Source organism: Marmota monax, unplaced genomic scaffold (assembly GCF_021218885.2).
Source record: "Marmota monax isolate L192 unplaced genomic scaffold, Marmota_monax_Labrador192_F-V1.1 WCK01_AAM20220418_F8-fsc00206, whole genome shotgun sequence".
NCBI classification, from domain to species: Eukaryota; Metazoa; Chordata; class Mammalia; order Rodentia; family Sciuridae; genus Marmota; species Marmota monax.
Window position 1 is genome coordinate 688,688 of NW_026694490.1, and position 25,860 is coordinate 714,547.

The window sequence follows — 25,860 nt, forward strand, 5'->3', positions numbered from 1 at the left end:
TGAAAGTCTCATTTCTCTTCTGAGAAATAATGCCATAATATACAGTTTCATAAACTGACTTTTGTCTCTGCACAAATATTACTTCCTGCTTCTTGTAGTCTGCCACTGAAACCTGAGCCATTTCTTGAATGATAATACATTTTTTGCCCAAAGATTGAAAATGGGAAGAAGGTAAGCCCCCAATTTAATGCTTTCCCATACTTGTTTCATTCTTGGTGCTTGCCGCAGTCTGGCTGGGCAAAATAACTGGGGGGTGAGTGACAAGCAACTTGTGAAGGTTGATTCAGCAGGAGCCGCTTTATTGTAGGACAGCAAGGGTATATATACATAACTGAATTCACAGCTTGTTTCAATTAACATCTAGATACATCAATCAGTCATCAAGGAATCCTCATCTTCTTAATTACACACATCTTAACTCAATCAACATAAACTAGATACAGCAGTCAACCAATAAGGAATCATCTTAATGATTACACACAGCTTAACTTAATTGACGTAATCTAGACACAGCAGTCAGTCATTAAGGAATCTCTATCATCTTAATGGCTTGCTGGCATTACTTCTCAAACCACTCCTCTTGGCAAAGTGCCAGGTGCCATCTTGACTTGTTTATGGACCCTAACATGTGCTTTTTATTTTGTTTCACTCAATCTATATATCAGATTATTTCCCATGGGAGCCACCATGATTTACTATTGCCATTTTGTAAAATATATTAATAGCTGACATGGCAGCCTGCCCCATTCACCCATCTGTTTTTCTTTTTGTTGCCAGGAGGACTAATATGAGCAAGTGCAGTGAGTACATATGTATCCCTCACTAAATACCAGATGATATACCAAGTACTTGACCTAGTAATAGCTAACTTACGTTAGTGCTTATTAGGTTACACACATTTCTCCAGGTGCCTTCCACTTATTTCCATATGTTAACTCACATACTTTTCAAAATGACCCTAAGGACAATGACAACAAAAAATCCCAAACCGAAAAAACTTTAACACTGAAGCCAAAGTTACATGCCCTAGAGCATAGAATTACGCACCAGGATTCAAACACTGATCAATCTAACATCAGTCCCTATGTCCATAACCAATAGCATATGACTCTGTGTTTGAAATGAACGCTGGACAGGACTCACTCAAAGTCTGGAGGGCAGTGATGGGTTGGTGGCTGGAGAGCTGAGATCCCCAGCTTTCTGACCACGAGACCCATCATCATTGAACATTATTTCCCTGCAATGCCTCTCCTTTCTCAGAATGTGTGGGAACTGTTTCTCTGGGGTTCAACTTGAAGTAACAGAGACAGACAATATATGCGTGGAAAGGAAGGTTTTCGAGGAGTGCATATCTCCAGGATGAATTCACTTCCCCAGAGGCTTTCTTAGTGTGTGTTTCATGGTCTTTCCAACACTCCCCTCATGTTCCTGACCAGTACATCCATCCCTTAGCTTTTTCATTCTCTATCAGGTACTCTTATCCCTTCTTTCCCATCTATACTTTGTTCCAAGGACAGTCATTTCTACTCCTCTCTTGACAATATTAGCCACTCTCTGACCTCATCATCCTTCTGTTCCAAAGAGCTTGAAAAGCACAGATATATAATCATGTGGATATATTAAGGCAGATATATTTTGCATGATAAATTTAAAAAAACTGAAATGTCTTCATCAAAGTATAAGTTCTGGATTGTTAAACATTGTAGGAAATTAGTCACACATGATTAGTGGAAATGTGTCTGGGTGTAAACATCATTTAATCTCCTTGAGAAAAAAATTTACTTTTAAAAATATTCACGTGCATTTCCTGGGAAACTGTAGAGTAAGGATGCAAAATTCCTGAGCCCACTCTGAAGACCAAGCTGTGCTCCACTGTGTCTTTAAGCCTTCTCCAATAGGGATATTCTCTAACTCTGGCTAAACTATGGATTTTGCTCTACTATATTTTGGTACAGAAAACTCTAATACTTTCTTAATTAGAAACAATCTAAATATTAAAACACCAAGATTTTAAAAACATACCAAGATTAAAGAAAATAGCACTAAAAAGCACATTCACAACAAGGAACATGCTGGGCTCAGTGGCACATGCCTGTAATCTCAGTAACTTGGGAGGCTGAGGCAGGAGGTTCGCAAGTTCAAAGCCAGCCTCAGCAGATTAGCGAGGCACCTAATAACTCAGGAGGACCCTGTCTCTAATTAAAATATGAAAAAGGGTGGGGATGTGGCTCAGTAGTTAAGTACCCCTGGTTTCAATCTCCAGTACAAAAAAAAAAGAAATGAAAAACACAAGGAACACAATTTGTCCATATATAATATGTAACACATTAAAAGAAATTCTGCAGTGAGATCCAGTTCTGTGTGGCAATGCAGTTACCAACATGATTTGAAATGTGCATATCTGTAACCTATGTATAGAAGCACATCATACAAAGCATTCATACATGCCCATGTGTCCATATGCATACACACTCATACCCACACACACATGTGCACTTTCCTTCCTCTGTGATAAGGATGGTCCTTTATGTCTGTCACAAGGCTAAGTGACCAAAGACATGCCTATGGGGCCAGAACATTCTTCCTACACATACCATGTGTTCAGAAAGCGATGTCTGCTGGATTCAGGGAAAGCCTCTCCTCATTTTGGTCAGCAGTATTTACAAATGCCTCCTTCTCTGACATTATCAAAGCTGCAGTTTTAGGATTAGTCTATAGGGAGTTACTTAGTTATATTTTTCACTGCAGCTCAAATTTGGGATAGACAAACAGATGGAGGTAGAAACAGGTGCGATGTATGTAGTCTTCTCAAAAGTGGTTTTGTTGATGATCCCAAATTTACATCACATGCTCTCATAAAATAAATATTAGTTAGGGTCCTGCAAGCCCAAAGTAACTCCTAATCTGCAAACCTATGGCCCAAATAGATTCCTCCCATCCAGTCCAAGAGGGATTTCTCCACTTTGCCCTAATCATCTGCTTCTCACCCCAAGAGGAGCAACTAGCACAAAAATCTTATCCCTCACCCGTTCCTAGAAATCTTTCCTTGAGACCTGGAAGTTCAGAACAGTGCAGTTCTTGGAGAAGCACTTAAACTGTGGAGGCAGACCAGAGGGTCCTGAGAACAATACTTGTTCTCCATTTGCTGGGCTAGAAATCCAGGGAAATGTTCCTCATGTCTGTGGGCTTCATGTTCATGATCTGAAAAGGAACTGTGGATATAATTCTTGTGGCGTTTCTGTGAGGAGGTCAAATCAAGCCTAGAGTCCGCACAACACTGAGAAAATATTGGTTGGCACTGGGCAAGTGCTAGTTTACTTCTTGCTCCATTTTTCCCTACCACACAGCAGGATGAAGTTGCCATGTATTGGGGGGAAGTGGAGGGGGTGTGGTTCTAAAATGACACAGTAAGTAGCATTGGAACACATACCATGTCATAAAGGATCCTCACTAGTGTTTTGGTGTGGGAGGCAACACCTGAAGGGGACCTAGGCAGACCCAGGCAGAAAGACTCTGGCTCCTTTCTCATACTCTTGTCAGGGCCTTTGGTTCTGGCAGCAGGGCCATGAACCAGGGACTGGGCTGAGATGTGGGAGTTCAGTGAGTAGATGTGCACCTGTGTGTGTTTAGTCTTCAACATCTCTGACTGTCAGGGCCCATGGTGGCTTTCTATCACATGCTCACTGTCCCCTGTGATTCACAGCACAGGGCCTTGCCTGAGATTGTAGCTGTAGGCATTTTCTAGCTCACCTTTATATTTTCCCCCCAGTTCTGTTATTAATGAAAACATATTCTCAAAATGACTCAGACTCTGCCTGAACTCCATACCTGGACAAAGTGCCCTATTAACCTTCAGTTTAATATCCAGAGTTTTTCCTTTTGTTTATGAACATTCATGGAAATGGGCTGGTTTCCTGGCATTCTCCAAATATCACCAATAAGGTTCCCTTTTGTTGTCATTTTGGACTCATATCTCTTTAACATATTGATGGGCTCCAAACCTCTGTTACAGTATTTTGAGCAGAGGAATGACAAGATTTGACTTGTACTTAAAAAAAATCACTCTGGTGGCCAGGTGCAGTGCAGCATGCCTATAATCCTAGTAGCTCAGGAGGGTGAGGCAGGAGGATTGCAAGTTCAAAGCCAGCCTCAGCAAATTAGCAAGGCTCTAAGCAACTTAGGAAGACCTTGTCTCAAAATATATAAACAAACAAAAAGGCCTGGGGATGTGGCTCAGTGGTTAAGTGCCCCTGGATTCAATCCCTGGTACAAAAAAAGAAAGGCAGGGAGGGAAGGAAGAAGAAACAACAAAGAAGAACAGGAAAATCCCCACACATTTGGGAATTGTATTTGAAGCTACTCATTCCAGTTTGTCATTCAGACCCTTGTTACAGAAGCATAGAGTTTAGGAAGAGTCCTGTCCTGGGCTGAAAGCATTGCAGGCTGTGCAGAAGGAAAGCTTGCTCTGAATATTTCAAGCGGAGTATTGTTGAGGGCGAGGGTGGAAGTGTCAGGGACAGTGTAGCAGGATGTTAGATTAGTCCCAACTCGCATTAAAACTTTTACTATACCAGCAAAGGAAGCTCAGCTAGCTGATTATTCACAGTGAGTTCTGGTGGGTGATTAGAATCAGGGTGTGTTACAGAGGATGCCTCCCAGCAATTGGTGGTGATTGGAGAAGCCTCAGAGAAGGCAAGTGTAGAACAGCTGCTTGATGTGCAGATGATGTCTAGCCTAACCCAAGGGCAGACACATCCTTGATCCTTACCAATCCTGCTCCACTTATTAAAAGGTCCAACAGAGTTACTTCTTCGTCTATAGTATCTCCCTTGATTGTGTCACCTATGAGAGAAGGCTCTCATATCTGGACAAAGGAGTTTGTTTTCTGGAGTTTGTGTGATTGATCCTTAGGGAAAGTTGGCATTTTGCTTGCCTTAACTCACTGTTGGGCCATGACATGGTAAGTGGATAATTAATGTATCCTTAAATTTGTATTTTTTATGTTTTTATTAGTACATTATAATGTACATAGTGGTGGGGTTTATTGTGACATGTTCATATATGCACATAACATGATTTACTCCAATTCATCCCCTAGGACTTACCACTTCCATTTCTTCTCCCTCACCCTATTCTTCCTATAATTTTCTGGCCTTCATTTTATTTATTTATATATCTATATATTATCAGTATATTATAATTACACATGAAACTGGGATTCATTATGATATGCTCACATCTGCATATAGCATAATTTGGTTGATTTTATTCCCAAGTTCTTCCCCTTTGTCTCCCTTCCCTCCTCTCTCTTGGTCCACTGCCTTTCCTCTACTGATATCCCTTCAAATTTGCTGAAATTCCCCACATTTTTATTCCTTTAATCTCTCTAGCTTCTGCACATAAGGGAAAACATTTAACCCTTGACTTTCTGAGTCAGTTTGGCTTATTTTACTTAGCATGAAATTTCTTCTCATCCCAGTTAGAATGTCAATCATCAAGAAAATAAATAATAATGCTGGAGAGGATGTGGGGAGAAAGGAATATTTACACATTTTTGATGGGATTTAAAATTAGTACAAACACTGTGGAAATCAATATGGAGATTTCTAAAAACACTAGAAATAGAATCATCATATGACCCAGCTATTCTACCCCTTAGTATTCATCCAAAAGAACTGAAATCAGCGTGCTATACAGTTACATGCATTCCAATGTTTATAGCAGCACAATTCACAATAGCCAAATTATGCAACCAGCCTGGTTGCCCATAAGTAGATGAATGGATAAAGAAAATATGGAATATATACACAATGAAATTCTACTCAGCAATGCAGAAAAATGAAACAATGTCATTTGCTGGTAAACAGATGAAGCTGTAGAACATCAGGCTAAGTGAAATTTATACTTGCATTTTTGTTACCAGTTTCAGAAAACAGTGATGATAACAGTGCTGTTCAAGTAAAAAAGAAAGGTGGAAAAATTTCCCAGGATAATCTTGGCAGGAAGAATCTTCATTATGAGCATACTGGTTATGAACTGCTTCCTTCGAAACTCCAGGAGGGAGATCGAAATGTGGCAATAAGGTATGTCCACAAAGACCCACAATAAGACAGTAAGGAATCAGGCAGCCTGCTTTGCAGATAGCAGCCCCTTGGACAATGCAACTCTTTTACTCTCTGTGGTCTTTTTTTTCTTCTCTCACTGGAAAACTGAACAACAGTGGAAGTGGCATACTGGTGGAGCAGTCCTCATTGTGACCCTGGTATCAGTGAGGGGAGGGGTATAGAAGGCTTTCTTAGCATTGATGGACACCCTCCTTCTCTCCATTTGCCAGCACTCAAACCACCCACCGCAATAAGAAGAGAGAGAAATGGCATAATGAAGAGCAAATCCATATTACTGTGTGGAAAGATACAAAACCTGAAGAGAGAGAAATAGGAGAGGACACACAAGGAGAAGCAATGGGCAACTGGTTCAAGGTTACGGTGAGTGTCATGGAAAGGTCTGCACTAAGTAGGATATTTTGGAAACTAATAGAAGGAAGATGACATTAAACACCATACATTGGTTATTTGGAGAAGAGCTTCTGAGAAGGAGGTTTCGGAAATCCATATTTGGCACAGAAACAAGAAATCATGTCAGTGGTCCCTTTAGAAGTACTTTAAAGCTAGATAGAATGTTGGAAAATAGCACTTGGCTGGGTCTGTCCTCCATCCTAATTTCTTGCTGTCTCCTCCTCTCTGACTCTTTCTTTTTATCCTTAGATTCCATATGGGAGAAAGTATGACAAGGCATGGCTAATGAATACAGTCCAGAGCCATTGCACTGTCCCCTTCACCCCGGTCGATGTAAGAGAGGATGGTGAAGCCAGCTGAGTGGGCACAGGGGAAGGGGAGAGACCTGGCTCAGCAGGGGCCATTGTCATCTGACACCATTGCTTCTGTCTTCACTGTAGTTCCACTACATCAGAAATCAGGCCCGGTTCTTTGTACAGGATGTTAAAACTGCTTCTGCATTAAAGGATATCAGCTATAAGATTTGTGATGAGGAGAACCAAAAGGTGTGTGCTAGGGGCTTTCCCTGTATCATGTTATCTTGGAGTAGGAGGATGGTTGTTATCTTTAGGATTAGAACTCCTGTTGTTGACCCTACCTCTCCTTCCCACAGATATCTGTCTTTGTCAATACTTCTGCTATACCCTACTCTATGCAGAATAAGTTCATGCCAGAGCAAATGGAGCAGCTAAAGGTAGTGCAGACTCAAAGCAAGTTATATGCCCATTTCTTAGAAACTACCCATTCCCCCACCTCCTGATGTCACTGTCCCCATCCCTATAGACTAAGAGCTGCTGTTTCCATCTCTGTCTCTGCAGCTGACTATGAGCAAAGGATATGATGCCTCCCAGCAAGTTCTCAACCTCCAAAAGCTCCGTTTTGACTCAGGTATTGCTGACCACAGTAATCCTAGGGCAGGTGAGGGCAGAGGGTTTTTCCTGGGAGGAAGACATAGGGATGGAAACTTGGGGAGGGGTTTGTGCTGACATTGATCCAGCTGGACCCCTCTTAGCCTTCTGATTCCCTCGTCTTGGCTTCCCAAAGACTTGGTGGGCCATGACATTGACATGATCCTGAATCGAAGAAACTGCATGTTTGCCACCTTGCAGATCATTGAAAGTAATTTCCCTGAGGTGAGACTTTAGGCCCAGGTTTGGTATTTAGGTAGAGGGGTGGAAGGGATGGTGTTCAGGGCAGATGTGTCTCCCAGGTGCTAGATAATCCCCATCATTCTAACTCTTCCTCCCCAAAAGCTGTTGTCCTTGAACTTGCAAAACAACAAACTGTACCAGCTGGATGGCCTGTCTGACATTATAGAGAAGGCTCCCAAAGTCAAGATACTAAACCTTTCCAAAAATGAGGTGAGAAGAGAGAGCCAGGTGAAATTTGGGTTGAGGGTGGCTGGTAGTGCACAGCAGGATGTTGGCAAGAGGCAGACAAAGGTACTTGTGGGTGAGGATTCCAGGGGCTGGCATGTAGGATCCCAGGTGTCCCTCTCTCCCTGGGTCTCCTTAATTGGTTCCCTCCCCATCTTTCTCAGCTGAAGACCGCCAAAATGTTGGACAAGCTGAAAGGGCTGAAGCTGGAAGAGCTGTGGCTAGAAGGGAACCCCTTGTGCAGTACTTTCCCAGACCAGTCTGCCTATGTAAGGTAGATAATGCCTGGTAACACCTGTCACCCTTCCTGGGGACCTTTGCCTCCTGGGAGCCTGAGGTGCCCCTGATATCCCCGTCTGCAGGAGGATGCAGCCCTGGTCCTCTGAAAGGACAGCAGGCCATGCCTTATCCTCTATCTGTGTCCCTCAGCTGTGCCCACAGGTCTGCTTTCCTTCTTCTGACCTGCCCCTCATTTTCACCTGGGCTGGGGTGTGTTTTCCGCCTCTCTGTACTGACCTCCTCCAGCAAGGCCTCCCAAGATGGACTTGGGCTTCCCTCCTCTGTCCTAAGAGTGGCTATTCTTCCCTTGCTCCAGAAAAGTCCCCCTTCCTGTCCCAAGCTGACATGGAGATTTTATGCCCGTGCTGATGACCAGGGTGGCTACCATCTCAACATCTGTTCCTCTAGGCCATTGGTGGGAACTGTTTCCTCCTTGGGGAGAAACTCGGGTTCCCTGAGTCAAGGAGCCAGAGGTGGGCCACTGCCAGCGAGCAGAGGCCTTCCCAAGACAGGAGGGGAAGGCAGAGGGAAAAGGAGGGGCAGAAGGAGGAGGAGGAGGAGGAGGAGGCGGGAGCACAGGCTGCTCAGGGGCACTGCTGCTCCCTCCCCCACTCCACATCCCACATCCAACCTCGTCCCTCAGAGCAGCCCTGGTAGCCCAAGTCAAGATGCTTCCTTGGGCAAGACACTGACTCAGACAGGCACCGGTGCACAGGAACCACCATGAGGGAACCTGGTGCTCATAAGAGGGGGCCACAGACCCTCTGTCACATGCTGAGCTGGTGCCTGATTCTTCACTACTGGTGCTGGGAATGACACCTCCCCTGGGGGCAGCTCCTTTTCCCATACCTGGCCCCCTCTGGGCCCACACGGGAGACAGAGGCTGAACCTGCATCCTGTGGGCCCGAGCCCAGCAGGTACATGTTTGCATTCCTGCCTGGGGCCGCAGGGCCAGCCAGGGGCAGGTGAAGGAATGGGCTGCAGTAGGGGAGCTGGTTTCTTCTCACTTCCACCTTGACCTCCAGCACCAGGGCAGCATCTTCCCCTTCCCTTTGCTTTGCTTCCTCTATCACTGTCTCTCCCTCCCCTGCCTTCATTCCCTTTCTGTGGCCATACCCCTGCCTTCCCCTGCCTGTCTCACTCACCAAACCCCCACCCTGCCCAGCATCCTATCCTGGGAGGTGAGGGTATGACCTGGTCTTGGTCTGGCCAGGCCATGCCCCACGGAAGGCTGGACACCCAGCACAGTAGCAGAGCTCTGGTCTCCCACTCCATTCCCTCCTTCCTTCAGAGCCTTCCATGGGGGGACCTGGAAGAAGGTAAGGGAGGCAGGGTGGGCCCTGGAGGAGGGGGTCAGGCCAGTGTAGATGGGAGCTACCCAGGGGAAAGGAGAGGAAAGAGAGCAAGAGGGAGAGAGTGTGCACAACCCTCCACTGTCACCTCACTTCATTAGATTTTTCATTTGCACAGTGCTATCCAGGATTGTTTCCCCAATTTATTACGCCTGGTAAGTATGCACTTCTGGTCTTGTCTCCTTACTCACATGCCTGACCTCCCCGCTGGCCCCAGGCCTTGTGGGCCTTGCCTAGATTATGTGTGCACCAGACCCTCATCCATCTTAAAGAGCATGGATTCTCCATGGCATGGACATTTTCCCCAGGGAGAACACACACATGTATGTGTGCACACACCCATACACACCCACTCACAGGGTGCATATAATGGCAGAGATTCCCAACAGCTCATGATGTAGATGCCCAGTGTGATCTCATCCACAGAATTCCCAGGGCCATTTTTTACCTAACATCTGGCCCTTGTTCCCCCTTGGGCCTGTTCAACTCCTTGTTCATACTGTGCCACCACCCTGAGCTGCACTGCTGACTTCCTCTTCTCTTCTCCAGGATGGCCAGGAGTTATCCACACCAGTTGTTGTTGACCCTGATGCCCCCAAATTAATAAAACCCTGCAAGGTGAGGAAGAAGGACCAAGAGAGATGGGGGTGTTGCAGGGGAGACTTTATCCACCACAGAGTCTAAAATGAATTTTTATTCCAGGAAAGCTATAAAGGATCTGAGACCTTAAAGAATCTAGTTCTGCAATTCCTACAGGAGTAAGTTCCCCCTGAGACTTTGAGGAGAGGGAGGCTTGGGACAGGCTTGGCTTCCATAGCACCAGTCTGCTCATAGGAGTTTTCTGGTCTCATTTGGGGGTTAGGCCACAGAGATAGCCTGTTCCCTTTGCTCCCCAATAGGTATTACCTGATCTGTGACTGTGGAGATCGACAGGGTCTACTTAGTGCTTACCATGATGAGGCCTGCTTCTCTCTGACCATTCCCTTCAACCCCAAGGACCCAGCCCCGTGAGTATCACAGTTCAGGTTCTGGTCCAGGATGGTGTGACCCTCTCACAGATACATATGAGTTCTGGAAATAAACACACTGGCTGACCCACCCTCTTATTCCTCTTTTTCTCCTAGAAATAGCTTGTGCAAGTACTTCAAGTATAGTAGGAATATGAAGAAGCTCAAGGATTCCAGTAAGTGTGAGAGGGGGAAGACTGGGTAGCATAAAGGGTCATGACAGGCAACAATTTTAAGGACCAAGGGCCAGGGTATGGTATTGCTCCTATCTTCATTTCTGTTTTCTCTACAGAGACAACAGTTGCGGAGACAACTGCTGAAACACACAAAACATGACATCGTGGACTACCTCAGTGTGTTGCCCAAAACTGAGCATGACTTCAGTTGCCTTATGATAGATATGTGGTTCCAGAAGGTGAGCACCTGCTTCCTCCCTGAACACTGGAGGTGGGAAAGAGATTAAGCAAAATCCTGAGCTCCTGTGTTTTCCCCCTTTAGGAAACAATGCTCTGCTTCTCTGTGAATGGGGTGTTCAAGGAAGGTGAGTGTCTTTACGACCCCCTACTCAGATCCCTTACTGCTTCCTCCTTCTCAGAACTTCTCCAGCTTCTCCAATTCTGGCTGGGCCTTTCCTTCCTATTCTTCTCTCTATATTCTCCTGCCTACACTATCCCACAAACCATCCTGGTCTGAATATTGTCCATGATTGTCTGTCCCATAGCTCAGGTGTTAGAGACATAGGAGTTGGATGTTGATGGCTGTCCTACAGGGTCTTTACTTTATAGTCTTGGACCAGTTACTCTCTGCTTCCCCATTTGCAAATCAGAGCTAACAGAGCCCGTTTCTCTGGTAGATGTGAGAGAAGGATCAAGTAAACTTTTGAAGTGGTTTTCACATGGCCCAACATGTGATAAGGGACTCATCACTGGGAGTTAATTGTTCCAGTTGTTGTCCTCCATTCTTGTCATGCCTCCCAACTCCAAGTGAATGATTGTCTGAGTCAGGCCCCCTTCAGCAGAAGACCCTGATTGGGGAACATTGTTTGAATTAAAGTATGTGCAGCTCTACATGGGTATTGTTTGCTATCCTTGAAGCAGAAGGAAAGTCTCAAGGATGTGTTCATGCCTTCACCCGGATCTTCATTGCTATCCCTACCAACAATTCCAGGTAAGTTCTAAGTTATGGGTGGGAAAAACCACACCATCGTGGGGCCAGAATTATAGTACTGTGATGGTGCAGTCCTCAGAGTATTCTTAATATTGGGGAAAGTCAACAGATTGGTTTAAGGATAAGTCTAGCCTAGTGTTTAAGAGCATTGACACTTGGGATAGACCTCTTTCTGACTTCAACACTTGCTATCTATATAACATGGGTCAAGACACATGACTTGTCTCTGATTCAATGTCTTCTTCTGAAAACAGAAATTCGAGTGTTGTGCAGAATAAATGCAGTGGAGTTAAGTCTAAAACCCTGGTCAGGCTGGTAGATAGTCCCTCCAAAAGTAGGCAGTGTGGGAGGGATGGAGGCTTCCAGACAAGGAAGCCATGCAGAGTAGGGATATGGAAAGAATCTTGTTTACTGAGTGGCGGTGAGTATAGGATTGTCATTGGTAGTGAGCGATTGTCCATCTCTACTATTTTCTGAGGGTCAATTTTTCCTCTAGTATATGCATCCTGAATGATGAGTTGATTGTGAGGAATGCCAGCCCTGATGAGATCCAGAGCTCTTTCTCCATCCCAATGCCTGCACTGTTTTCCACCTCCATGCCTACCCTCTCCCAGGAGCAGCAGGAAATGGTGAAGGTTTTCTCTACACAGTCTGGGATGAAACTTGAATGGTCTCAAAAGTGAGTGCTGGGTGTGTACAGGAATGGGTTAAACTGGAGACTGGGTGAGTGAATCATGGGAACTAGCAGAAAATTAAGAAAAATAATTATTGGGATATTTTACTTCCCCCTACAAAATGGGCTCGTAAAAATGTATCCTAATTTTATACTGTAAAGAAATGTTAAAACAGTTTAATGTTCAGCCAACAAAGTCTTGCATGTGGAAAATCCTAAAGAACCCCCCAAGAAAATATCAGTGTTGATCTAAAAATTCCACAAGATTGCATGATAATATATCTATATACATATATTATTTGCATTTCTGTGCACTTGCATTGAACAATCCAAAAAGGAAATTAAGAAACCATTTCCATTATAATAGCATCAGCAAGAAAAAAATAACAAAAGATAATGGGAGGTGGAGCAAGATTACAGCCTAATAAGATCCTCCTGTAATCTTTCCCCAAAGATATACCAAGTTGAATAGCTATTAATGCACCAACTACCAGGACAAAAACTAATGAAATCAGGTGAGAGGGCTGATTTACAAAATCAGGTTTTACAAAATCAGAGAGACCTAATTTACAAAAAAAAAAAAAAAATGCATTGAAGAAGGCAAGAAGGAAGGAGGATTTAAAAATTTAACAAGCTTACAGGATATTAGACAAAGGGGAATGAAGGGAAGGGAGGGGAATAGGAAAAAGAAAGATAGTGGAATGAATCCAAAATAACTTCCCTATGTACTTATATGGATACACCATAGTGAATCCCATCACCATCATGTACATCCATAAGAATGGGGTCCTAACTAGAATAAGATATATTCCATGCTTTTATCAAAATGAATTCTACTGTCATGAATAACTACAAAGAACCAATTTTTTAAAAGTTTGCAGGATAAAAGGCTTATTCTTACCTTCTTCCTCCAACTCCAAGCAGCTCAGAACATAGAGAAGCACCTCCCACTTTGGGGAGGGAGAAAGATGTTCAGGTCTTGGCCTTGAAACCCAGTACCAGGCCTGCCACAGTGAAACCCCACACTATTCAGAGCTCCATGACCCCCTACCACCAGGCCAGTACCCCTGGACTGAACCACTGAAACTACATTAGACAAAGAGACTACCTCCACCTCCCCTCCTCAATTCTTGGGCAGCAGAGTGGAGAGTAGGACTTCACTTGCTGGGGAGCAAGACAGGAAAGCTAGCATAGGGCTTTGTCTCAAGGCCCAGTGCCAGGCCTGCCGTAGTGAGACCAAGCACCCAGTAGAAATTGAAAGTCCCATATGCAGGCCAGAACTCATAGACAGAGCATCTCGACCAGTCTGGCACCAGGAAAAGACTGTATGTCTGCATGACAGACTTGAGTTTTGACCACATCATTTCAACCTTTGAGTGGACCTAGGGAGCATTCATTCTCCTGAGATTGTGCAGACCCCTGCAATTGTAAGACTCAGGTGGGACCAGCTTGGTACCAACCTTTGTGGCCAAACTACTCTTTCCACCAACAATCCCCAGTACTGGACAGCACAGCTATCACCAGGACAATGCTCACAGACTGGACCCTTAAACTGCCCAATACCAGGCAGATCTGTGTTTCAGTGGGACAGATTGATGTTTCAGCCAGTATTACCACACTGGCTGTGCCATTGGACTGGGTGTACTCCTGAAACTGTGTGGATTCCTGTGGCTATGAGAATCTGCCGCAGCCCAGCTGAGAGTCAACCCAAGTGGCAAAGTACCTTGAGCAACACTACTCTAACCTTGGGCATTGTAGTGGTGGAAGACCTCATTCACTTCGGGTAGGAAAAAGCAGAAAGCACAGGACATTATTACTAACTCTTAGTGCTGAACTGATGAAACTTAACACTGGGCAGATCCTAATAGTCCTCTCCTCAGGCCTGCCTATGAACAGAGCCTCTGGAACAGTTCCAGTGCCAAGGAAAGACATATGTCCCCACTCAATTAGACTTATGTTCCAACTACATTATCTATGGATGGTTCCATCAGTCTTAAGCCATGAGTACTCCTCAGTAATAGCCCATAACATTGTGTGCCTTGATCCTAACCTAGTGTCTCGGTCGTCTTAGTGAGGTGTTGGCTCAGGGTGTGATATAATTTGGTGGTTTTGATGACCACAGGTGTAACATAGGAGCCTCGGGCTGATTCATCCATGGTGATTGCCTATAGCTTGGAAGAATCTTACAGTGTTAGACTACAGTCCAGTAACTATGGATGAGGGATATAGGCTTAAACACACACATGCCCACACATGGCATTTTACACATCCATAAGGAAGAATGAAGTTTTGTCATTTGCCTGTAAATGGATGAAATGGCAGAACATCATATTAAATGAATTATGCCAGCCTCAGAAAATCAGGGTCATATTTTTCTCTTATATGTGGAACATAGAAAAAAAGAAGGGCAAGGAAATTTTCATGAAAATAGAAGGGAGGCCAGTAGAATAGAGAATGGAGATTTGGATGAGGGACAAGACAAGAGCAAAGGGAGGTACTAGGCAGTGAAATTGAACAAATTATGTTATGTTTATGTATAAATGTATCACAATGATTCCCACCATTTTGTATAATTATAATGCATCAATTCTAATCTTGTGTGTTGCAAGATTAGACTTCTGTTCCAACTACATTACCTATGGATGGTTCCAGCAGTCTTAAGCCATGAGTCCTTAGTATAAATACTAAAACAAATTATTGAAAACTAGTAAGTGACATTAATGTGTTAAGTGATAGGCAATATTGAAAGATATAAAAATGGGATATAAAAATTTTTAAATATGAGGAAAAATGGAATGCAACAGGAGAGTTTTCTTGTGTGTATATTTTCTCCTGTTCTTTTTCCATTTTGTTTCTTTCTCTTATGTTCATGTTAAATTGCTGTCATTCAAGCTAGCTTGATATGATCAGAAGATTTTGTTGGTGAGCCTTATGGTAATAGACAAACAAAAATAAGCAAGAAATCAAAACATACCAGTAAATTCACTTAACCACCAAATAAAACTACAAAAGAGGGAGAAAGAAAGAAAAAAACTACAAAGAAACTAGAAAACAAGTAAGAACTTAGGTATCCATAATTACCTTGAACATAAATGGCTTAAGTTTTCCAATTAAAAGATATAGAGTGGCAGAATGGATTAAAAACAATGGCAATATGTTACTTAAAAGAAACTCATTTCACCTGTAAGGACACACATAGATTGAAAGTGAAGGAATAGAATAAGGTATTCTATGCAAATAGAAGCCAAAATAAAGAAGTATCCATATTTATATTGGAAAATAGAGTTTAAATCAAAAGCAGTAAAATGAAACAAGGAAGGTCATTATATATTGATGAACCAGTCAATTAATCAAGATGAGTGAACAATTCTAGACCACAGATAATCAGGGGGCACTTCTTCTAACTCTTCAAAGAGCAATTAGGTGCCCAGACATGCCAAGGAACTGTGGAACACATCTCTGCCTTGGCTCTGAGATATACCCCCAGTAAGAGATCACTCCATGTTAAATAACTCAGCAAGGAATATTTTTAGAATCTTTAATGTAAGTTTTTTACTTCATTGTTATATTCTTCTGTGTTGGCTTCACAGTTTTCCTCATTTTTTGATATTGCATATTTCCACTTTTATGTATTTTAATGTATTAATTTGATTTACTCTTCTGTCTTTCTCATTGTTTTACTCTGCCCTCTTTTTTTCTCTGTGTCTGCTCACATTGTCTGTTTTAGTCTCTCTTCTGCCTTTTCCTCTGCCTTTTTTGTTAACTTCCTCTTTACTTTTCCTTTTCATGCCCTATATCATTTAATGGAAATCTTTCTTCCTTTAATACTTAATTTTTCACTTTATTCAAAATCAAAAAGAAATAAAAACCTTCCAAAATAAGCATGAACTAAAGGAGTTCATAATCATTAAACTAGCATTGTAGAATATACTCAAAGAATCCTACACAGAGAAGAGCAAGATAAAAATAAGAAAGAATGGAGGAGAAAGAATAAATCACATTAGAAAAATAAATAAGCAGATGAGAAATAGAAATGATTCAAACCTTAGAAATAAAACACAATTACAGGAAGTAACATATACCTCTGTATAATAACAATGAATGTAAATGGTCTTAATTCTTTAAGTACATGACCAGAAATTTTGAAACTGACAGAAGGAAAAAAAAAACTGTGGAAACACTTCAATATAGGTGCAGGCAAAACTTCATGAATAGTATCCCTATAACTCAGGAAATAAGAGAAAGAATCAATATATGGGATGGCATCAAACTGAAAGTTTCTGCATATCAAAGAGAACCTACTCAATGGGAGAAACTCTTTGCCAGCTACACCTCCAACAGAGGACTAATATCCAGAACATAGAAAGAACTCAAAAATCTCAACATTAAAAAAATGCAATCAATTAAGAGATGAACTAAACAAATATGTCTCAAAAGGAGAGTACAAATGGCCAATGATTACATGAAAAATATTCAACATTTTTGGCAATCAAGTAAATGTAAATCCAATCCATTTCATTCCAGTTAGAATGGCAACCATCAAGAATACAAATTACAATAAATGCTGGTGAGCATATGGTGAAAAAAGAATCTTATATACTGTTAGTGGGAATGTAAATTACTACAGCCACTATGGAAATTGGTATGGAGGTTCCTCAATAAACTAAAAATAGAACTACCACATTGTCCAGCTTTACCACTCCTTGGTATTGATCCAAAAGAATTAAAGTCAGCATATTTTAGAAATGTATACATACCCAAGTTTATAGTAGTACAATTCACAATAGCCAAGTTATGGAACCAACCCAGTATCTGTCTACAGGTGAATGGATAAAGAAAATGTGGTGTATACATGATGGAGTTTTATTCAACCATAAAAAAGAACAAAATTATGTAATTTGCAGGTACATGAGTGGAACTGAGATTATAATTCAAAGTGAAATAACTCATACTCAAAAAGAAAGCTATCATGTTTTCCCACATCTGTGGAAACTGGAGGGGGAAAATAGGGATGCCATAAAAGTAGAAGAGAGATATGTAGGGTAGAGGAAGAGAATCAGGGGAGCTGAGATGGGATGTTGGGAAGTTATCAGAAAGTGCAGTTGATCAAATTATATATTTATATGTCTACCAATGTGCCACAATGAAATCTACCATTTTGTAAAATTAATATGCACCATACAAATGAATAAATAAATCACCTTTGAAACACAAAATATGTATTATTCAGTATTACACTGAACTCTATTAATAGGTACAAATAATACATACTAATAAAAATAAAATAATTAAAAATAAGAAAAATTTGGGAAAAAATGAAATCAAAATGTCACAGTTACAGATGACATGACCTTCTATGTAGCAAACCCAAAAAACTCAACAAAAAATTAGAACTAATAAATGAATTCATCAAAGTTACAGGATACAAAATCAACATAAAAAATCAATAGTGTTGCTATATACCAGTAGTGAGTTATACAGAATAGAAATCAAGAAAGGAATACCTTTTACAATTGCTACAAAAATTAAAAGAACTAGAAATACAGTTAATCAAAGAGGTGAATGATCTCTACAATGATTATTACAAAGCATTTATGAAAGGTGCAGAGGACAAAAGAAAATGGAAAGACATACTGTGTCATGAATTGGAAGAATCAATATTGTTAAAAGGCCCATGCTAACCCTAAGCAATTTATGGATTCAGTGTGATGTCTATTAAAATGTCAATGGAGGGCTGAGGCTGTGGCTCAGCGGTAGCTCATTTGCCTGGAATGTGTGAGGCACTGGGTTCGATCCTCAGCACCACACATAAGTAAATAAAAAAATAAAGGTCCATTGACAACTAAAAAAATATTTTAAAAAATCATTAAAATGTCAATGAAATTCTTCACAGAACTAGAAAAAAACATATAATATTTATATGGTAACACACACACACACAAACACAAAAATAGCCAAAGCCATTTTGAGCAAAAAGAACAAAGCAGGAGGCATTATGCTACCTGACTTCAAAACATGGTCTCAGAATAGCCAAAATAGTCTTTAGAGAAAAATTAGTAATCTCATACTTCCCTGTTTCAAAACTTAGTACAAAGTTACTGTAATCAAAACTGCAGGGTGGACTGGGGATGCAGTTCAGTGAGAGTGCTTGTGTACCATAAGAGAGGCCCTGTGTTCAATCCCCAGCACTACAAACCAAAATAAAAATTTAAAAAACTGCATGGTACTGGCATGTGGATAGATATGTAGATCAATGCAATAAAATTGAGAATTCAAAAATAAACCCTGACATTTATGGTCAATTGATTTTTTTTAATTATTTTTGTTGTTGATAGAACTTTATTTTTATTTATTTATATGTGGTGCTGAGAATCAAACTCAGTACCTCACACATGCTAGGCAGGCACTTTACAACTGAGCTACAACGTTACAATCTTAATTTTTATAATCTTAAAAAAATAATTTTTAAAGAATTTTATAAAAAATGAAGAATAATCTTCCTTATAACAAATGGTGCATTTATTTGGTGGACAAATAGACAATTATATGTATATAAAATTGTAAGATAAAAAATTTTGAACCCTTCCACTTACCACATACAAAAATTGACTCAAAGGATCAAATATAAAGATCTAAAAGTAACACTAAAACTAAAAAGCTCTGAGAAGGAAATAGAAGTTTATATCCTGATGACCTTGGATTAGGCAATAGTTTCTTTCATATGATATCAAAAGCTCAAGCAACTGAAGAAAAATAGATATGGTTAACTTCATGAAAATTAAAAAGTTGTTTGCACCAAAGGACAATATCCAGAAAGTAAAATACAACCCAGAGAAAGGGAGAAAATGTTTGGAAGTAAATAATACTATCCAGAATATATGGAGGACACTTACAACTCAACAATAACAAGACAAAAAAAATTGAAAGTGGGGAAATCATTGGAATAGATGTTTCTCCAAAGACGATATATAAATGACCAAGCAAATCACATAAAAACATACCCAACATCATTGGTCATTAGTGAAATACTAATCAAAACTATAATGAAATACTGCTTCACACAAAAGTGATTTTAATAGTTGAAAAAGAAGATAAGTGCTCGTGAAGTTGTAAAAAAAATAAAAAAAAAAGCTCATAAATTACTGGTGGGAATGTAAAGTGAAGCTGTTACCATTAAAACATTTTAGTGGTTCCTCAAAATTTTAAACATGGAGTGGCCCAGTAATCCCATTCCTAAGCATATACTATGATCAATGATAATGTATGTTTTTTCAAAAATTTGTATGTCCATAGCAGCATTATTTCTAATAGATGAAAAGTATAAAGAACTCAAAGGTCTTTTACCTGATGAGCAAATAAATAAATGTGGTACATACATGCACTAGAATTTTATTCAATCATTAAAAATAATATAGTCCTGATACATGCTATAACATAGGTGAACATTGAAAATATAATAAGTAAAAGAAATCAGTCACAAAAAGACACATTGTATGATTCCACTTATATGAAATGTCCAGGATAGAAGGCAGAATTGTTGTTGCCAGGGTCTGGGAGAAGAGGGAGAATAGATATCTCTAACAGTTATGAGTTTCTTTTTGAGGAATTTGATAGATGAGGAAATCACACAATATTGTGAATATGCTAGAAACCATTAAATTATACACCTGAAGAGAGTAAATGTGTCTTTTATCTACAATTTTAAAGGGATTGGAATTCTTTATTTTTGAATTTCAATTTGTTATATTCTTGAGCATCTTTTTATCAGTATGATTGATGCTTTTGGACATCCCTATTTTTCTGCTTTGAATTTGGGTGAGCATGAATGTTAGTGACAGACATTTTGGTTTTCACAAGGTCTTTCTTCATCATTACAGTGTTTTTCATTCTGGTACATGCATCCCAGAAAAAGAGCAGCATAGGTTAAGAGATGGCATTTTGTGGCCAGCATGTTTGTTCTATGGTAATAATGAAGATCACCTGTTTTTCTCTCACCGAAGGTGCCTTGAAGACAACGAGTGGAACTACACCAGAGCTGGTCAGGTCTTCATTATGCTTCAGGTGAGACCTGGGGACCAAGAGGGTAAAAATGTATGTCTGTGGGCCTTCAGTAAAGAAGAGATTGGGTGGATGGAACTCAGGGCACCTAGCTCTTCTGACATTCCAATTCCTTCCCTCCAGACTGAGGGCAAGATCCCAGAAGAGGCCTTCAAACAGTTACCCTGAAAGGAGCCCTTGAATGCCATCCTCCTCTTCATCCACATCATTGTTTCTCTGTCACCAACTTAAGTTTATGATGCTTTGGAGATCTAGCTGACCAAGAAGCCAAAGTTAACCTGTAGGCTAGGTAAACATAGCCTTCCAAAGTGCCAGTTGTTCTGTTTTCCCCATTGAAGGTGGCTGCTTATTTTCATAATAAAGACTGATATTGCACTTTACATGTTGTTGTGCCCTGGATTGATCTTCTTTGCCATAGCTGTAAGCCAGTGAGGACTTGGGCACCCCTGCTCCCACCAGAAGTGTGGAGAATAAATTTGGTTCAACACTTGCCTGAAATTTGAAACTGCTAACTGCCAGTCATTAGGAAAGGTCCAACAGAACTGACCACATGATGTGAGATTCTGTGCTATTGTTATTTGAATGTGAAAATAAGTGGCTGAAGGCCTTCAAGAACATGAACAGAGAACATCAGTATCACTTTTGTGAGGGATGCTGTCCTGGATGTCCTTAAGCAGATCTTTTTAGGCTTTCTTCCATGGGTACTTGTAAATAAATTTTCATGAGAAAGGACACACGTTATATACCATGTTGGCCTTTGATGATGTTGAGACTGTGAGATGCTCTACCCAGTGCTCTTCAGAAGCAAGGATGTGACTTGGCACAACAGGAACTTCTCAAAGGATGCTTTCTGGATATCAGGGGCTGTGGATGGATGGAAGGAAGGAAATTAGGTAGGTGAGGGCTCACATATTTTACTTCTTGTTCCTAATCATTGAGCATTTTCATAGACCATACCATGCTTAGCTTTGTGAAAATCACATAGGTAAATGGGAAATGGGCTTTTCCACAGCTTTTCCCACCCTTCCATCTGTCTCCCTACCCAACTTTCCACCCTTTCCCTTTCCTGAAGGTGCTCTGGGAAGAGTTTGCAGTCAGCACCTACAGGGGAAGAATCAGCATGTCTGCCCAGTGCATCCCTCACAGAGCTGATAGCAGGTGCTCAGGGCCATGATCTTGAGTGGCTTTAACCACATGTGTTGTGTTCATTGACAAATAACAACAATGGTGTGGTCCTATAGGACATTCCTAATGACTGGCAGTTAGAAGTTCCAAATGCCATGCAAGTGTTGAACATGCCATCTGCATACTATATTCTTCACACTTCTGGAATGCTTGCACTTTAGAAAACAGGCATAATTTTTTAATTAGAATAATAGCAGTACAAGATTTTCAAGTTGTTATCCTATAAATGACATGGGTGAAGCACCACCAGTTGGCAATAATTGCCTGTACTTCTTGGGTGTTTGGCAGAAATAATTTCTTACCACTTGACACTTTTAGATTTTTGATGTATGCTTCCAGTAGGGAGCCAGATATTGAAGTGTGGATTTCTGAAAAATGAGTACTGAGGCAACAGCTGGCATTACATAAAGAATAATGACAACTGTTCTTCCAAATAGGACCTCAGTGGTCAAAGCCAAGCTCCTATAACTCACTAAGCCTTGGCCTTCTCACATTGGGAGCAGAGATTACACCACATACTTCTTGGCCTCATAGGAAGGGATAGAGATGGTCTCACATGGTATTGAACAATTGCAGTGTCTGGCTCAACTCAGGCTCTCTCAGCTACCTGGGTTCCCTAGTAGGTAGGAGCCATGGAAACCATGGCATGGCTCCTCTACTTCCTCTACCATCAGGCTTCTACATCCTCAAACTCCTTCCCTAGCCAGATCAGAAAACATGGTTTCCTTCCAATCACCCACCTGCCAATTCCCACAGCTACCATTAGGCCCATGCCACCAGGCAAGCAAATGCTAACCCTGAGATGCCCCCCAGGTGAGTTGGTATATAAATATGTACACACACAAACATGCACACACTTCTATCTACAAATTTTCCCTTAGGATATTTCTTGGAAGAGTAAATGATGATTCTAAGTCTATGGTTTCTAATATTGTTACTGAAATTTGTGGTTTGGGGACAGCAGGTACACTTTTATATTGTTTATGAACATCTACTTAAGCATATTTATTTTAGTGCCCACACAGAACAATTGCATTCTATATACATACATATTTACACATACAAATATTTTATAGAGAGATAAATATTTTATAGAGAGATTCATAATGCAGGTACCCATTTATATCCATTATTGACACAAAGTTGTTTACAATCACACATGCTATCGATTTTATAGGATATATGTGATGATTTTCTTTTATTCTTGACATTTTTAATTTGGGGTTATTTGCATATAGTGTCTGGTGAGAAAACTGATTAGTGTAGGAGTCAGCAAATGGCAGTTGTGGCCAGCAAGGTCCATCTACAGCTCCTCTGTTCATTTCCCTGGGTCCTTAAACTGTCTGCTTAGGGATAAGGTGAGAAGGATGCTGAGACTACAGAACTCACATGAGCTTAGATCTAATAGTGGTATTATTTCCCATATGTCACTTCCCTTCCTGTCCATCACGTACAAAAGCATCAAGTTCATGGACACTTCCAAAAAAGTGCACCTCTTACAAAGGTTACATGTGAGGGTAGGTAGTAGATTTCCGCCCATGACCCATCAGGGCCCAGCAGCCTCTGTGGGGAAGGGGACCCAGGAGTGGCTACAGGAACACCAGGGACAGTGGCCTTGATGATGCTCTTTTCCAGATTCATTCCAATTGTGTGCCTCTCCTCAGAATACCCCTGGGTCCTGCTTATTACTCTTCACTCCTAACTCTGTTCCAAAATCTGTTTCTGAGCTGATCCCCATACTCCTGGGATGCCGCCCATAGCTCCAACCCTCAGCCCTATGCTTAACTGCTGATTATCATTGTAAACATGGATTCCTTTCCTCCTATTTTGCTTCTCAGAAGGCTTAGCATTATTCCCCTCCACACAAACTTCCCCTTCACACATTACCCCTTGTGATTATACCCTCCCATAACCTCTGTACTGGAGAAAACCAGAAGGTAGTTGTGAACCCTTCACTCCCACAGTCAATATACAAAGGCACGAAACTCAGACCCAGAACAGGAAATGTTATACACTAGTCCCCACCCTCACCAGAATATAAAAACATAGAGAAAGTTGGGGCTGGGCTTGTGGCTTAATGGTAGAGTGCTCACCTAGCATGCACAAGGCACCAGGTTCCATCCTCAGCACCACATAAATATAAAATAAAGATATTGTGTCCACCTAAAGCTTAAGAATAAATATTAAAAAAAAAAAAACATAGAGAAAGTGTCTGGGTGTTTTTAGCATCCTAAACTGCATCAAAGGAATGTGATGATGAAATGGTAGGAAGGCACACTTTCTGGGGGTTGGGAAAGTTGTGCCAAGGCCTTAAAATCTACATTTGTAACAGGATCCAGGTGTGATGCTTAATTTTATAGGTCAATTTGGGTAGGTGACAATACTCAGATATTTGGTCGAACATTTTTAATGTTTCTGTGATGGCATTTTTAGATGAAATCAGCACTTAAATCAGCAGGCCTTGAGTAAAGCAGATTACCCCGCCTAGTATGGATGGGCCTCATCCAACCTCCTTCAAAGATATTGAAGGAAGAAATGACTGATTTACCCCAAGGAAGAGAGAATTCTGCTACAGACTGCCTCCAATTGGAGCTGTTTGTTGGGTGTTCAGTCTGCTGGACTTCTCTGCAGATTTGGGACATTCCTGGCTTCATTCTTTCATGAGCAAACTCCCAATAAATACACACACACACACACACACACACACACACACACATACCTTATTGGTTCTGTTTCTCTGGAGAACCCTAATAAACCAAGTAATTCTGAAGGTGCTATTTAATGGATTGTACTTTGAGTAACAGGTAATTAGAGAATATCTGGCATGTGGGCACATGGCCTGACTCATCTATAATAATATTCATTGTTGTATTTTTTTTAAATTTTTTATTGTTGGTTGTTCAAAACATTACAAATTTCTTGACATATCATATTCCACACTTTGATTCAAGTGGGTTATGAGCTCCCATTTTTACCCCATATACAGAATGCAGAATCACATCAGTTACACATCCATTGATTTACATATTGCCATACTAGTGTCTGTTGTGCTCCGCTGCCTTTCCCATCCTCCACCATCCCCCCTCCCCACCTCTCCCCTCCCCTCCCCTCCTCTCTCTCTACCCCCTCCACTGTATAACCCTGAGGGTCTCCTTCCATTTCCATGCAATTTCCCTTCTCTCTCCCTTTCCCTCCCACCTCTCATCCCTGTTAAATGTTAATCTTCTTCTCCTGCTCTTCATCCCTACTCTGATCTTAGTTACTCTCCTTATATCAAAGAAGACATTTGGCATTTGTTTTTTAGGGATTGGCTAGCTTCACTTAGCATAATCTGCTCTAATGCCATCCATTTCCCTGTAAATTCTATGATTTTGTCATTTTTTAATGCAGAGTAATACTCCATTGTGTATAAATGCCACATTTTTTTATCCATTCATCCATTGAAGGGCATCTAGGTTGGTTCCACAGTCTTGCTATTGTGAATTGTGCTGCTATGAACATCGATATAGCAGTGTCCCTGTAGCATGCTCTTTTTAGGTCTTTAGGGAATAGACCGAGAAGGGGAATAGCTGGGTCAAATGGTGGCTCCATTCCCAGCTTTCCAAGAAATCTCCATACTGCTTTCCAAATTGGCTGCACCAATTTGCAGTCCCACCAGCAATGTACAAGTGTACCCTTTTCCCCACATCCTCGCCAGCACTTGTTGTTGTTTGACTTCATAATGGCTGCCAATCTAACTGGAGTGAGATGGTATCTTAGGGTGGTTTTGATTTGCATTTCTCTGACTGCTAGAGATGGTGAGCATTTTTTCATGTACTTGTTGATTGATTGTATGTCCTCCTCTGAGAAGTGTCTGTTCAGGTCCTTGGCCCATTTGTTGATTGGGTTGTTTGTTCTCTTATTGTCTAATTTTTTGAGTTCTTTGTATACTCTGGATATTAGGGCTCTATCTGAAGTGTGAGGAGTAAAGATTTGTTCCCAGGATGTAGGCTCCCTATTTACCTCTCTTATTGTTTCTTTTGCTGAGAAAAAACTTTTTAGTTTGAGTAAGTCCCATTTGTTGATTCTAGTTATTAACTTTTGTGCTATGGGTGTCCTATTGAGGAATTTGGAGCCCGACCCCACAGTATGTAGATCGTAGCCAACTTTTTCTTCTATCAGACGGCGTGTCTCTGATTTGATATCAAGCTCCTTGATCCATTTTGAATT

At 41.1% G+C, this 25,860-nt stretch overlaps 1 protein-coding gene across 1 annotated transcript; it reads left to right on the forward strand.

The window, feature by feature from the left end:
• Nucleotides 1–730: 730 nt before the first annotated feature.
• Nucleotides 731–20,634, forward strand: LOC124075657 (nuclear RNA export factor 2-like). Its single transcript, XM_046419207.1, is given in 22 exon segments — nucleotides 731–800; nucleotides 5,924–6,103; nucleotides 6,106–6,112; nucleotides 6,335–6,485; nucleotides 6,765–6,848; nucleotides 6,956–7,060; nucleotides 7,168–7,248; nucleotides 7,373–7,442; nucleotides 7,599–7,687; nucleotides 7,808–7,915; nucleotides 8,095–8,204; nucleotides 9,680–9,716; nucleotides 10,111–10,179; nucleotides 10,264–10,319; nucleotides 10,461–10,568; nucleotides 10,686–10,748; nucleotides 10,863–10,983; nucleotides 11,067–11,109; nucleotides 11,663–11,735; nucleotides 12,232–12,414; nucleotides 20,409–20,469; nucleotides 20,590–20,634. Coding segments are annotated over 22 exon segments (1,914 nt in total).
• Nucleotides 20,635–25,860: the final 5,226 nt, after the last annotated feature.